Source organism: Haliotis cracherodii, unplaced genomic scaffold, assembly GCF_022045235.1.
Source record: "Haliotis cracherodii isolate W230 unplaced genomic scaffold, xgHalCrac1.p SCAF_4, whole genome shotgun sequence".
NCBI classification, from domain to species: domain Eukaryota; kingdom Metazoa; phylum Mollusca; class Gastropoda; order Lepetellida; family Haliotidae; genus Haliotis; species Haliotis cracherodii.
In genome coordinates this window covers 66,419,264-66,434,275 of record NW_027266297.1, presented here as the reverse complement: position 1 = coordinate 66,434,275, position 15,012 = coordinate 66,419,264, and the positions used below count along the sequence as shown (strand labels likewise).

Genomic DNA, 15,012 nt, shown 5'->3' with positions numbered 1-15,012 from the left:
GCGGGAGCTGCTACAACTGAAGATTCGAATAGGTGAATAGTAGACATGGCAGCCCAGTAAAATTCAGATGCACCTCGTGTTGGATCAACACGAGTAGACGATCCACACAAGAATGAACTCTATACCTTCTTCTTCTTCTCCTTCGTCTGTTTCTGCTTCTTCTTCTGCTTCGTCTTATTCTTCTGCTGCTTCTTCCTCTGCTTCTTTTTTTCTTCTGCTTCCTCTTCTTCTCTTTTCTTCTGCTTCTTCTCCCCCTTCTGCTTCTTCTCCTCCTCCTCCCCCTCCTTCTCCTGCGTCTGTTTCTGCTTCTTCTGCTTCTTTTTCTTCTGCTATTTCTTCTTCTGTTTCTAGCTTCTTCTGCTTCTTTTTCTTCTGTTGCTTCATTTTTTTCTCCTCCTCCTCCTTCTTCTTCTCCTTCGTCTGTTGATGCTTCCTCTGCTGCTTCGTCTTATTCTTCTGCTTCTTCCCCTTCTGCTTCTTCCCCTCCTCCTCCTCCTCCCCCTCCTCCTTCTTCTCTTTCGTCTGCTTCTTCCTCTGCTTCTTTTTCTTCTGCTTCTCCTCCTTCGTCTGTTTCTGCTGCTTCTTCTCCTTTTTTCCCCTGCTTCTGCCTTTTCTTCTACTTCTTCTGCTTCTTCTGATTTTTCTTCTTCATAAAATGTCAACGTCAGCATTGGCAAAGGAGAAGAACAATTTTAAAGTTAATCTGCCTGATGTAACAGTTGTGGTTTTGTCCTTCAAGAAAAGAAAATGCCTAAATCTCTTAGTTTTTTTTTGTAGATTGTTTAATTTTACTTCTGATATGAACGTGATTGTTATATTTCTTTAGAGAAATCAGTTTTATAGTTTTGTATTTTGATTTCACCTCTATGAAAACGAATCGTTGCCTTTTGGCTATCCTACGATGATTTCATGACATGCATTCCTGTTAAAATTCGGGTTAAAATTAGTTGAAAACTATTTGAGGGTATGTCAGACATTATGTTTTTTATTGGAGGCAATCAACACAATATCACATGACACAAAAAAACTAACACTTATATAACTTTGTTTTAAACATAAAATATTCTCCTTCCTCGAGAGAGTATACTTAGGAGATAAACATACTGTGTTTTCAATGTAGAGCTAGCTAGGTTACCTGTAGATTTAACCCCGCTAAATTGAGTTTGGAACCGAACGCGCAGCGTGAGGTTTCAAATTGTTAAATTTAGCGCGGTTAAAACTACAGGTAACCTAGCTCTACATTGAAAACACAGTATGTTTATCTCTATTCTACCATGACTAAATAAAACGCGAACTCTTTGGTGTGAGCAAACATATTGAGTGAAGCGGCATGTTTTGAGTTCAGTGTTTTGAGTGGGTTATCGATGAATTACGGAATCACCGAACAAAATATGGTGCTGTATATACTCAAGCAGTTTGTTTACACCGTAATACTTCACTCGAACATATGACAGGCATTGAAAGCATAGAAGCACGGCAACTTGGTTAGCTAACATGAGGTGGGCATCCCTAAAGAAAACAAAGCAAGCTTTGCAAGGCTTTCGCTCTACATCGCACGTCACTAATATGACATCATATCGCTCATTGTGACGCAAAAGATGACGTCACAGTCGTATATAGAAAAGCGCCAAAATTCCAAGCTCTCTGTTGTCTCCAAAACGTAAATACATTCCCTTTGTTGATTTCTGTCGTGTTTTTCTGCACGAAAAGTATTGCCACACATCCTTTGAATATTGTAGTAACCGCATCTGTGCATTTTGTAACCTGTAATTGTAGATATAATTATTTAAATATGCCTACCGACAATGACTGAAAATAGTACTATTCTATGAATATAAGCTTCTGCGGTGATGCGGCCGTCAAACCAGCTGTTTCAATCAGAGGGGGTTTATTGTGATTTAATAGCCTCTGATTGACCAATCAGAATTGAGTAAATTCCAAATTCATGGTAGAATGTCCGATAATGCTCTTCTGTTAGGGTGAAGAATGAGTTGTCTCCCTTACATCTCCCACTTGCGTGTATTTCAGCCTGACCAGGATTCACCAGACATGCAAACAGAGAAGAGATCGGAACTGACACGTTTAAACCGCAACTTACTGACGTTCTTCATGATTATGGCGATTCATGCGAATTGTTTTCATTTGGAGTGTTTAACTGATAACTTATGTCTCCTCAATCTTTACATGAAGTCATAAACAACTATATGGCTTACATTTACTAGATGTGAGTAAGATTCTGGGCATCCATATTGTTGATGGAAGATGTAAATCTGACGCCACAGTCAATCTGACATATGTATCTCATTCCGAGCGCAGCATTGATGACTACTTCGTCATTTCGACTCCTGATGATATTGTAACTAGATATGTGTATTCACTGTATCAGGTCATATATGCCAGTATCGTGTATTATTAGGAGATAATATTGATAGTGCTTTAGGGAAATACAGGAAATACAAATCAAGGAGCCTATGTTACAGTAGCTACAAAACTTTATAAGCAACAACCGCCTGGATTTTTATATGGACTGTACAAAACTAAAATCAGATTTATGTTGAACAAATTTAGATTTAGAATTTAGACAGATAGATAGATAGATAGATAGATAGATAGATAGATAGATAGATAGATCTTAAATGGAATACATGCCAAATCTGAGTACAAGAGTGAGTGAGAGAGTTGGGTTTAACGCCGCTTTTAACAGTATTCCAGTATTCCAGCGTGTCAGCTTAATGTGGGAGGAAAGCCCGAAGTGATGCGGGTCTCGGACGTTTACCACTTCGGTGAAACCCATGAGCACGTGTGTGGTGCTGACAAACCTAGAAACATAATCGGGCGAACCGGGATTCGAACCCATAATCATAGGTTTCTGGCGTGCCCAAGGGACGCAACTCTGCACAGCGAATCGCGGCGCCTTAGTCGTCTGGGCTGCCCATGCCCCCTCTGAGTACAAGAGGTTCTGTTAAAGAGAGAAGAATGTACATGATGCTAAACTCTTGATGATATAACGGTGGCAGCTAAACACGGAGACTGTATGTAAATGTTTTTGGAATTGTTTAAAAAGGGCGATATAACATTTTATATCTTGTTACTCCTTGTCGAGAGCGGAAGCTCCGGGGTTCGATCCCCGGCCGCGTCATACCAAAAGACGTTAAAAGATGGTACTTGTTGTTACACTGCCTGGCGCTCGGCATTAAGGGGCTAAAACAAGGACTGGTCGGCTCGGAGTCAGTATACTGTGTCTGAGTGGGGTATTCATGTTAAACTGCGGCATGGTATCTCAGACACATATGACGGTATGACGGTATGACGTGGCCGGGGATCGAACCCCGGACCTTCCGCTCTCCGGGCGGACGCTCTACCACTAGACCACGGAGGCATACCATATTTAATATTATTGTTTAATAAAGTTCTTTTTTTTCTAATGTAACTCGAAAGCTGTTACTGTCATCATATCTAGAAAAGCGTCTCTTTGGGGGTCGATACATCCTCATTGTCAGAGGGAAGAGTAAAAAATCATGTGTGTCCACTCAATCTAATTTGGTCGCCTCGTATTACAAGCAATAGTAACCTGATTGGCTGGGATTAAAAAACCGAGGATGAAAACCGGGAACAAAAAACAGGACACCGAGAATTTTGTGTGGGGGTCGAAAGCGAGAAGAGAAACAGAGATAGGGATTAAATAGATATTAGGACCGAGGATGGAAAGAAAGAGGAAAAGTGGTAGCGAATCCATGATTTACAAGTTTGTTGACTGTCTCGTTGGGGTTTAATCTTAAGTAGATTTCTTCTGCGAATTATTCCCACTTTAGAATATAAACTCTCCAAAATAGTAGGTGGTCATGAAATATAGATGTTATGATCGGCAGGGGGTCATTCTGGTCTTTGACACTCAATGAAGGGTAATCAAATCCCTCTAAACCATTTGTCCTTGACTTTGAGTATCCACAGTAACACGTAAGCTCTTGTTTAAATACATTATTTGTGATCAACATTATCAACGGCTAAAAGTTATTGGCAGTATTTAAACTAGCAGTACCCAGGGAGGCAATATGTCTCAGTCTGTGATTTGCAGACTTTGGAACAGGTTTCTGCAGACAAAAAATGTTAATGATCTGCCCTCGGCGATCACGTGTTGTACCACTGTCAACAAATGGATACATTCCAGCCAGTCGCCACTGGTGTTTTGGGAACTGTGGGAATCTGACGTCAACAGGTGTACGCCATGCTGGTCCACCTTTTCACTTTCAAGACGATAATGCGCGCGTCTGCTGTGTATGCATCGTAGCTGACTACCCCCAGCAGCCAAACATCACAAGAATACATTGGCAAGCCATGATCTCCGACCTTGCCCTCCATAGCAACTGGAACAAGATCGGGAAACGTCAAAGGCCATCCGCTCCGTCTATGGCCTGTGGCTCGTCGTTACCAGTAAGGAGGCGCTTGACAAGGTACGAGTATGCATATGCGTTTCATATGCACCTCCTGTTGGATCAACGCAAGTAAACGATCCACACAAGAATGAACTATATTTCTTTTTCTGCTTCTTCTCTTTCTCCTTCTTACCCTCCTCCCCCTTCTTCCCTTTCTTCTTCTCATTCTGCTTCTCCTCCTGCTGCTTCTTCTTCTTTGTCTCCTCCTCCTTGAGCTTCTCCTCCGTCTTCGTCTGCTTCCTCTCCTTCTTCCTCTGCTTCTCCTCCTCTCGGGGGCACTGGTGGCTCAAACGTCCCCATTCTTAGCTGCCACCGTTATATCATCAAGAGTTCAGCATCATATACATTCTTCTCTCTTTAACAGAACCTCTTGTACTCAGAGGGGGCATGGGCGGCCCAGTCCTATAAGGCTCCGCGATTCGCTGTGCAGAGTTGCGTCCCTTGGGCACGCCAGAAACAATGATTGTGGGTTCGAATCCTGGTTCGCCCCGATTATGTTTCTAGGTTTGTCAGCGCCATACACGTGCTCGTGGGTTTCACCGAAGTGGTAAACGTCTGAGACCCGCATCACTTCGGGCTTTCCTACCGTGACACGCTGTGATATAACTGGAATACTGTTAAAAGCGGCGTTAAACCCAACTCACTCACTAACTGTATACCCGTTTTACAAGAGTTGTACACGTCTGAGACCTGCACCACTTCGGGCTTTCCTCCCACATTAGGCTGACACGCCGTTATATAACTGGAATATTGTTAAAATTGTCTATGGCAGGGTGGCAAGATGCCTCTCCTCACTGGCCTTTGATCTCCGATGTTGTCAGCTCGTATTCTGTTCTTTATGGTCTGGACATAGACATTCCTGTGTTTTATCCACCATGAAGCTACTCTGGAACCGATTTACTTGGTGTGAATGTAGCGATCCTGCACAGTAGTTGTCGCCAGTTGTACCTGTCCGAGGACGGCCATTGGTTGCTCCTGTGACGTTTTCTCAGACGGTTTGCTTATTCTGTGAACTGTTGTCCTGGTAACCTAAAAAACGTTGTTCAACCTGACTAAAACAAACTTCCTGATTCAAACATATCGCTTTCGTGTTATCGACACCCTCCGTGGTCTAGTGGATAGAGTTCTGCCCGGTTCGATTCCATGGCCGCGTCATACCAAAAGACGTTACAAGATTGTGCTTCGAGTTACCTGCCTGGCACCCGACATTGAGGGATAAAAGGACTGGTTGGCTCGGTGTCTGTATGATGTGTCGAAGTCCACTTTAAACTGCGGGATGGTATCTCAGTGGGCTGGTATTAGAACCGGCTTAAGTCCGGACTTGTACAAGTAGCCACACACACGTGCATGCTCGTGCAATAATCTTGAAAGCGACGTGAACGTGAGCACATCACCTCATATTTTGTTTTAGTCGTGGCATCTTCTCTCTCAGTGTTTTTTTTCTTTGTTGCCAATACACACACATTTCAACAATCCACACATAAAATCTCCATAAAAATATGCATTTTCTAAATTTACACATTTCTGTATCCAGAATCGGACACATGGATGCACATACCATGATAATTATTTGCGTGGAGAAATGTGGGGTCATGGATAATGGTTTGGGTCTCGGAAACGTAAGACTTGATATTTCTATTGAACTTCAACGTAGGCCATGTATCGCCAGATCAATGTGGACGGAGTTACACAAGATCAATTTGTGTTACCAACTTAACAAGGGAAGCCACAGATAATCAGCGTTGATAGACTTCCAGTCGCCATAACTATCCGCGCTAATTACTGTAAAGTGTTGGCTTCCATTGTCTATTGCTAATCACCTATCAGCGCCACTTATCTGTTGGCTTCCCTTGTTAAGTTTGTTAACCTTTTGTTATCTTACTAACTTTGTTGTTCTTACATGTATATACTGAGAGGCTCAAATAACGCATACTCAAATTTAAGTGTCAATATGTTTTTACTGAATTGAAATATACAAATGACAATCAATACAAATAACTAATTAAAGATTACACAAATGAATTTCATGAACACTTACTGTGTGACAAAGAATTAATGTCTATGAAAATGACGTCAAAGGCGAGTGGTGTCAATAACGAGTGTGTCCTCCTTGTGCAGCAATGCACGCTTGAAGCCGGCGAGGCATTGGGAGACACAGTCGGCGAATTGCAGCCTGAGGAATACGTCTCCAATGATGCAGAAGAGCTTGAGACAGTTGTGGAACCGTCTTTGGAGGATTTTGTTGACGTCGGACACGGCGGCCAAGTCCATCCCACAAATGTTCTATAGAGTTCAAATCTGGGGACCTTGAAGGCCAGTCCAACACATTAACGTTGTTCTGTTGCAAGAAGGCATTTGTTATCCTGACAGTGTGAGGCAGTGCATTGTCATGTTGAAAGACATGGCGACGTAAACCACGTTGAGTCAGTAATGGCAGCAGAACAGGCTGTAGAACGTTGTCGATGTAACGTCTGGCATTAAGGTTCCCCTGAATAACAACAAGATCCGAGCGGAAATTTGTAATGATTGCTCCCCAAACCATAACACCTCCACCTCCAAACCGATCACGTTCAATAACACATGGTTGTGTAAATCGTTCATGTTGGCGTCGGTATACACGTAAACGTCAGTCAGGGTAGCTGACTGTGAAACGTGATTCATCAGAAAAAACAACTTGTCTCCAATCTCTACCACCGAGATTACCTCCACCAGCTGCCCATCGCTGCCGTGCTTGCCTGTGTGCCTGAGTCAAGATTTGTCTACGGTAGGGTCGTCGACACCTCAAATTCCTGACAGCAAGACTACGACGCACTGTACGGTCACTGATGTGTCTTCCATGGAGACCAATGGTTGCATTTGCCGTTGACCTGGCAGACGTGAAGCGATTTCTGAGGTCGCTTTTAACGATTTGACGATCTTGTCTGTGTGACGTCACAGGCGGTGCACCTGGTCAAGGACGGTCCATCTGTGGTTCTCAACCGCTCATGTAATCTCGATATTGTCGTTTGATGGCAATGAAAATGAGCAGCAACTTGTTCTTGGGTACGACCAGCATTCAACATCCCCATTGCTTCATTACGCTGATCTTGTATTAACCGTGGCATTGTGTAGGCAAGTGATGGCAAAATGTCATGGTGTGCATTTATAGGGCCTGCCTTTGATGTTTGCACGTGCATCATGCCTTTCACAAAATGTGCATCAATAGCAGCATTCCCAGTGGTGTGTTGCGTTTTGGCGATTGGCTTCGTTTCCAGAAACAGTTTTTGTTTGCAACCCATATGACATGTTTACAGTAATAACCAACAATGGACAGTGTCAACAAGGTAAAATGTAAACGGACCTCATATGTTCTTAAAAAATTATATTTTAAAATTGAGTATGCGTTTCTAATGCCTCTCAGTATACATATATATGCTCTCTGCCTCATTGCATTCATTCACCCGATAAAGGAGTAAGCATATATGTGTTCCTCATAATAAAGTATTTTATGATGTTGCATATATGGATGATTTGTAATTATTGCGATTAGAAATAGTATATATATACTAATTATCAAATGTTAAACCCCTCTGTACAGCTATGGAAAGTAATGTGTATCTGTATGTTTGTTATGAATGATAAAGATGGCATTTCTTCTATATTTACAAACCATACGGTTTATATTATTATATTAAACAACGGGACTTTAATAACAGAGGCGGTGCTGCCGTTGTGTGAGCCATTTTGCAAGTCAATACATCAAGAAGATCTGGTCTGACTTTACTGATGTATTTTTGTGCTTTTGGATAAGAAACTTTTTGGTTACACATATGATATTTTATATGGGTGTGTGTATATTCACCCTGTATATTCATCCGTCCTGAGCGACCCAAGACTGCAGAAAGGGATTGATAATTTAGAAAACTGTTTGCTCTCGTGCATCACAGATGCTGATATTGAAGACTTTGTTTTTGTGATTATGGGTGATATGAATGCTAGAACAGGCAACTTAAAGGATTATATTTTACAGGATGGTAACAAATACATTTCCTTCATTGGAAGATTTGAATTATAAAACTGACAGTTTTAGCATATCTAGAAAGTGGACAGATGATCATGTAAACTCCTATGGTTGTGATTTAATAGATTTATGCTGTTCTCTAGATATACATATGATGAATGGGAGAACAATATCAGATCCCCGCGGGGATTTTACATGCCTTGCTGGTGGGGGTGCCAGCATGGTTGTTTATTGTTTATGTTCATCTGAATTATTTAGTACTAATTATGATTTCAGTGTAGCCACAAGATGTGAGTCAGATCATTTTCCCATTGTGTTTAAGTTTGCTGTTACAGATACTGAGAATGTTATCAGTTACTTCGGGACTCGCTATCATCATATAGTTTTGATGATTTCATGGGTGATATTTCTAGGGTGTTGATTGTGCTGTTACAAAATTGACATCATTGATCATTACTTGTGCTTCTGTCAGTGATATGAAGGTAATTACAAGTTCAAACATATGTACATTTTCAGGAGCAAGATGGCATGATAGCGAATGTAAAGAGCTGAAACATGAGAAATATCGGATTCTTAATATGTTTAGAATAACTGGTGATCTGAACTATTTACAACAGTTTAGACAGTTAAGAAATGCGCATCGAAATATGTGTAGACAAAAGAAATTGATTTTTGAAGAGCGATTACTTCAGGATTTAATGTTTCATACTTGTAGACCTAAGATCTTCTGGAACCAAGTGAAGGGACTTGTATAAAAAAAACAGTAATGCAACTCAGTTCATAGCTCCATCAGAATGGGTCTCCTACTTTAAAAATATTTTGAATATAACTGATTATAATGTCGATCATGATAATCTTGCTTCCGCTGAGAGTTTTGTTTATGAACACGAGGGATCTAACTGTTTTGTCTGCACTGACGAAGAATTATATGATATTTTGAATTGTGAAATCACTGAACCAGAAATTTTACATGCTATTAATCATTTGAAAGATGGTAAGGCGGCTGGTCCCGATGGAGTTCTACCAGAAATGAAAAAGTGTTGCAAGGGTAATCTTCTTCCTTATCTAGTTATATTATATAACGCTATTTTGCAGAGTGGTAATTTTCCTGAGGATTGGGCGCGTGGTTTACTTACTCCCCTTCATAAGAAAGGCAGCAAATTTGATGTTAACAATTATAGGGGTATTACACTTAGTGATGTATTGGGTAAAATATTTACTTTTATTCTTAACGGCTTACTATGTTTTGTGACATTTACGATAAGATACCAGAGTCTCAGGCAGGTTTTAGGGCTGGATACAGCACCATTGATAATACATTTGTGTTGCAAAGTCTAATACAGAAATACTTATCTAAAGCTAATGGCAGATTGTACTGTTTATTTGTTGATTTTAGAAACGCCTTTGGTTGTGTAAATAGAAAATTGTTGTGGTATGTCATGTTAAATAAGGGTATACATGGAAAGTTATTTTATGTCATTAAAGATATGTATTTAAAAGTAAAATCGGCTGTAAAGTTATAAAATAGCACAGCAACTTGCTACTTTGAAACGATAGGTGGTGTACGCCAAGGCTGCACCCTTAGCCCAATATTATTCTCTTTGCTTATTGCTGAATTGGAATCTAAGTTGCAGTCCTCCGTTGAGAGGGGAATATTTGTGAGTCAAGAATCTCTACACATTTTGTTGTTATTATATGCCGATGATTTATGCATAATTGATGATACTGTAGTTGGTCTCCAACGAAAACTTAATATCCTTAAATCTTTCTGTACTAAATGGGGTTTAGAAGTTAACCTTAGTAAGACTGAAATTTTAGTTTTCAGAAATGGTGGAAAACTTAGGAGTACTGAGAAATGGAGGTTTGAAGATGTTAATGTTAATGTATCTACCTATTATAATTATCTTGGTTTGTTATTTTCAAATCGGCTGTGTTGGACGACTGGTATCAACTCTCTTGTTCAGAAGGCAAATAAGGCTCTGTTCGTTGTTAAGAAATTACAGCATTGTTTGAAGAACATACCCGTACATATACTTTTTAAAATGTTTGACAGTCAAATTAAGCCTGTATTATTATACACTTCAGAAATATGGGGCTATTCAAAAATTGCAGCAATTGAAAAAATTCAGATTAAATTCTGTAAATTTACTATTGGAATTGGAAGTCATGTTACAAATGTTGCTGCCCTTGGCGAATGTGGTAGAAATGGATTATTTATTGATTATCACAAGAGATGTATTAAATATTGCTTGAAATTGTTATCTTTACCCAGTTATAGATACCCTAAGCAATGTTATTTAATGCTGAAATCTTTAAATGAAGTTAATCGCAATACATGGGTAACTTGTGTCAAAAGATTATTATTCAGTTATGGATTTGGCCACGTGTGGATTTCGCAGGAAGTTGGTAATGAGACCCTCTTTATTAATGCATTTATTCAAAGGTTAAAAGACTGTAACCAACAGGACTGGTATTGTAAAGTTTGTGAAATACGTAAATTATCAATGTATAAGGAATATAAGTCATTGCTAACAGTTGAAAAGTATCTCTGTGAAATCACAAGCCGTCATTATAGACGTATGTTTTGTTTGTTAAGAGTTGGCGAGTTGCCATTGATGGTAAATTTAGGTAGAAGATGCGGTATAGAGTACTGTAATAGGCAGTGCAGATTTTGTAATTTACAGGAAATTGAAGATGAGTTTCATTTTATGCTTGTCTGCCCATGTTACAGATATTTAAGATATAAGTATTTACCTATTTATTACTCTTCCAATCCTACTTTATATAAATATATTACACTATTATCTTGTTTGTAACCGCACTAGTGTTGTAACTCATTGTGTTAAGTATATACTGGAAGCACTTGCAATCCGAAATACTGTCACTTAATACCCTCTGTCATCTGTGGCATATTTTTTTTTCAGTGAGTATTTGTACGTGGGCCTATGGCCTATGGCCTTTATACTGAAATAAAGAATTGAAATTGAATGAGTGATTGATGTATCTTGAGTGTTGTCATCTTCCCGTGGCAAGAGAGTTAACTGACTTTAAAAGTCCAGTTTCCACCCTTGCCGAACTAGGCTGGAATTCCTGGGCTCGATCGGAGTGCTACCAGTGGTTATTACGTGTTATGTTCCTTCTAAGCCTCTCCTATGGACCAATCAGATTCCATCTCTCGTAACACTTGCGTTTGCTTCAAACTAAATGGCGGCGCCCAGTCAAGACGATCTGATCGATAATCAAGATCTATATTCTGTTAAAACGGGTCTTACATCGCAAAGAGCATCAAATCACGTGAGCACCTTGATTAAAATAATGAAAAGATTTGGAAAATATCTGTTAACAACGAGTTGGCGGTGCACATGCTTTGCAAATCCTACAATCGATCGAAATCAGCACGACAGTTTACGAACCGGATTTCGATTTCGTTGCGCGATTTTGATTGGACTATCCATAGACTCGTTAGCACAGCCAAAATGTAACTCCATAATACCAGCCTAGTTCGGCAAGGGTGGAAACTGGACTTTTATAGTCAATTAGCCAACTCTCTTGCCACGGGAAGATGGAGTGTTGTATGTTTGATATGAGTGATTGATGTATTTTGGTAAGTGCAGGTGTATGAGTGTTGTATGTGTGATAGGAGTGGCTGTTGTACTATATATTTTTATACATTATTTTACCACAAAAAATCACTTGTATATGTATATAGTTTTCTGCATATCCATATCTTTATTATGCAGATTTGTCCAGGCATGGTTTGCCGGGTGTATTGTTCACCGGTATTAAGCGCGCAGGTTTAACTATCTTACACCTATATATTGTATCCGTGTCTATTGATGTATTGTGCAGATACGTGCAGTACTAGATGGATGTAATAGAAGTGATACTTATTATTGAAAGTGATATCTATATATATTTTATAAATTCAAAGAGTACATGTAACAGATTGTACATATTTATTAGATTCTATTTTATATTTGCTTATGTTGTTATTTCATTGTCTCAGGCTGACGTATGTACGTGCGTACATACTATTCATAAAAAAAACATCACCACGTTTAGCAGATCTACATTCACCATTTAATACTTTTCTATCGAGTGTATTGTGGATATTTGACACACAATTTTTCATACAATCAGCTGATTCTAAAATTATTTTTACAAAAGCATTCAGAGCTTTTCTACATTTTCATCAACATATAAAAAACAGACGATCTAATAACTTAGTAGATCGTAATCTATCTAAAAAGTGAACACTGAAGTTATCATTCCAAATGTACTTATTATAATGTACATTACTAATTCTCCGTGGTGTCCCCCGCCGTGATATTGCTGGAATATTGCTAAAAGCGGCGTAAAACCATACTCACTCACTCACTCACTCACTAATTCTCCGCTGCTGGCCTTCTGTGTCATCGCCATATTTACAACTGAGTTCCAGAGGAAAATGATCAGAGTCTAATCTTTCATCAACATTCAAAACAGATATGTGTGAAAAACATCCATAGAGCAGATGAAGTAATCGTTAACACTGCTGCCCCGGCTACTGACGTACGTATATTCACCATTAGTGTCACCCTCCATTCGACCGTTCACAATACAGAAGTCAAACACATCACATACGTTTAACAGCGTACGACCGAATCTGTTAATGCTGGGGGTCACGGGTGGCCCAGTCGTCTAAGGCGCCGCGATTCGCTGTGCAGAGTTGCGTCCCTTGGGCACGCCAGAAACCTATGATTGTGGGTTCGAATCCCGGTTCGCCCCGATTATGTTTCTAGGTTTGTCAGCACCATACCCGTGTTCGTGGGTTTCGCCGAAGTGGTAAACGTCTGAGACCTGCATCTCTTCGGGCTTTCCTCCCACGTTAAGCTGACACGCCGTGATATAACTGGAATATTGTTAAAATCAGCGTTAAACTCAACTCACTCACTCACTGTTAATACTGGTATCGTGTGAAGTTCTTTCCTCAAATAGTGGGCTGTTATCCTCGGGAAAAGGATCACCTCTGTTCTGTATGCTGTCTGGGTTAAAGTCTCTGTAGTTATTCTTATTACCACAACGAGCGTTCATGTCTCCACACAACACAATATGACAATCTGATACATCTGGTAATAATTAATTTTTCGTTGTGTTCATGGAAATTCCTGCATTCTGATTAGCTGAATTGGTCACGTGTTATTGCATTCATTTCCCGATGAATGTAAAAAATTAAGCCACGCCCACCGCTGCGCACTACTTTTATTACTGCGGAATGTCGGGGAATCCCAATATTACAGTCGAGGGAATTCCCTTTCTGCTCACGTGTATCGTCATGTACAGGACATTTAGCGACTTTCATGCATATTCATTGTCCAAACTACCCTTTGAAACCGAAGGCCGAGAATGAATGAAACAGCAAACGTGCAGGCTCGCTCGCCAGTTTTTTTTCCCGCTCGCCTCGGTTCAACTTTCATGTCTTCGCGTTTCATTTCTAACTAGCATTTCTCCAACTGTTTTACCGTAATCAGAGAAGTAATGTTTGAATCACGCAGTAAATGACCATGTTATTTGAAACAGCCGCCTTCTCTCGGACATATTTCTTCCGGTTCGTTACAGTCTGACTGTTGCAAGTCTTTTCGCCTCTTGCCTTAATTGGCAGGTCAAATGAACATTGTTTTAATCCCACTCTCCGTTGATTGGCTACTGACTGTGTAGGCGTGTCAAGTTATGTGCATAAATTAAACGATCACCTGATTCATGTCACGCCACTGTATGTATTCCTACACCTGGAATGTTCATCAATGCCGTCATTTTTGTCTGTTTTGATATATGCAACTGTTTTGGGTTAAACTATTGTAGATAAAACATGTTTTACGTTGTCGAATTTAATTATAAGCATTGACTGTGTATTTATTTCGGTTCATTGAGGTATGAATCGAAAAACCGATGTGCAAACTTTTGTAAGAATCCGCTACGTGGATTCATACAGTTTGCACATCGGTTTTTCGATTCATACCTCAATGAACCGAAAAAAATACACAGTCAATCCTTAAATAGATCAGATAAAAACAACTCCGGCTTGTCTACAGCACACGTTGATGACTAATTATCATAATAATTAGGTCTATGTGGAGGAATATATACGCAAGCTAGAACAGTGTCAAAATCAATTTTAAGAATATTTTTGGATAGCCTGAGACAAACAACATTATCTAAGTAGGTTTGCATAACGATGCAAAAAACATCAACAGCTTGCTAAATACAGACACAGACAACGCCACAACATCGACCGTATTTATACATTTTGATGGCAGGTGAATAAAAACTAACATATCCAGATGACCAGCTATTTGGTAATTCGTTAGACACAAACGTTTCAACTGGACATACAATTTCAAATGTTTGTAAATAATTGAGAAAGTCAAGATCTGAAAGTTTGCAAGAGAGTCCATTTGTGTTATAATTTATAGACAAAGAAATGTAGATTCTTTTACGGTGTTGTGAATTTCACGATATGAGCTTGGGTTGTCAATTGTACCGGTGTCGTCTGGACATAGCTCCTGTGGAAAAAGGCCTTGGCCGCTGTCCGAGCTGGTT

The 15,012-nt window shown here is 39.8% G+C and overlaps 1 protein-coding gene across 1 annotated transcript; it reads right to left on the bottom strand.

Moving 5' to 3' along the window:
* Positions 1-174: 174 nt before the first annotated feature.
* Positions 175-5,642, bottom strand: LOC139479615 (uncharacterized). Its single transcript, XM_071262454.1, has 3 exons — positions 5,625-5,642; positions 4,518-4,711; positions 175-646 (listed from the first exon to the last, which is right to left on the bottom strand). The coding sequence occupies exons 1-3, from the start codon at positions 5,640-5,642 to the stop codon at positions 175-177; spliced, it is 684 nt and encodes a 227-aa protein (XP_071118555.1).
* Positions 5,643-15,012: the final 9,370 nt, after the last annotated feature.

Bases quoted from the DNA above. Each gene is read 5' to 3' on its own strand.
- LOC139479615 (XM_071262454.1), bottom strand. The intron at 647-4,517 runs GTGTGGATCGTT...CATTTTATGAAG, and splicing joins AAGAAATATAGTTCATTCTT to AAGAAAAATCAGAAGAAGCA.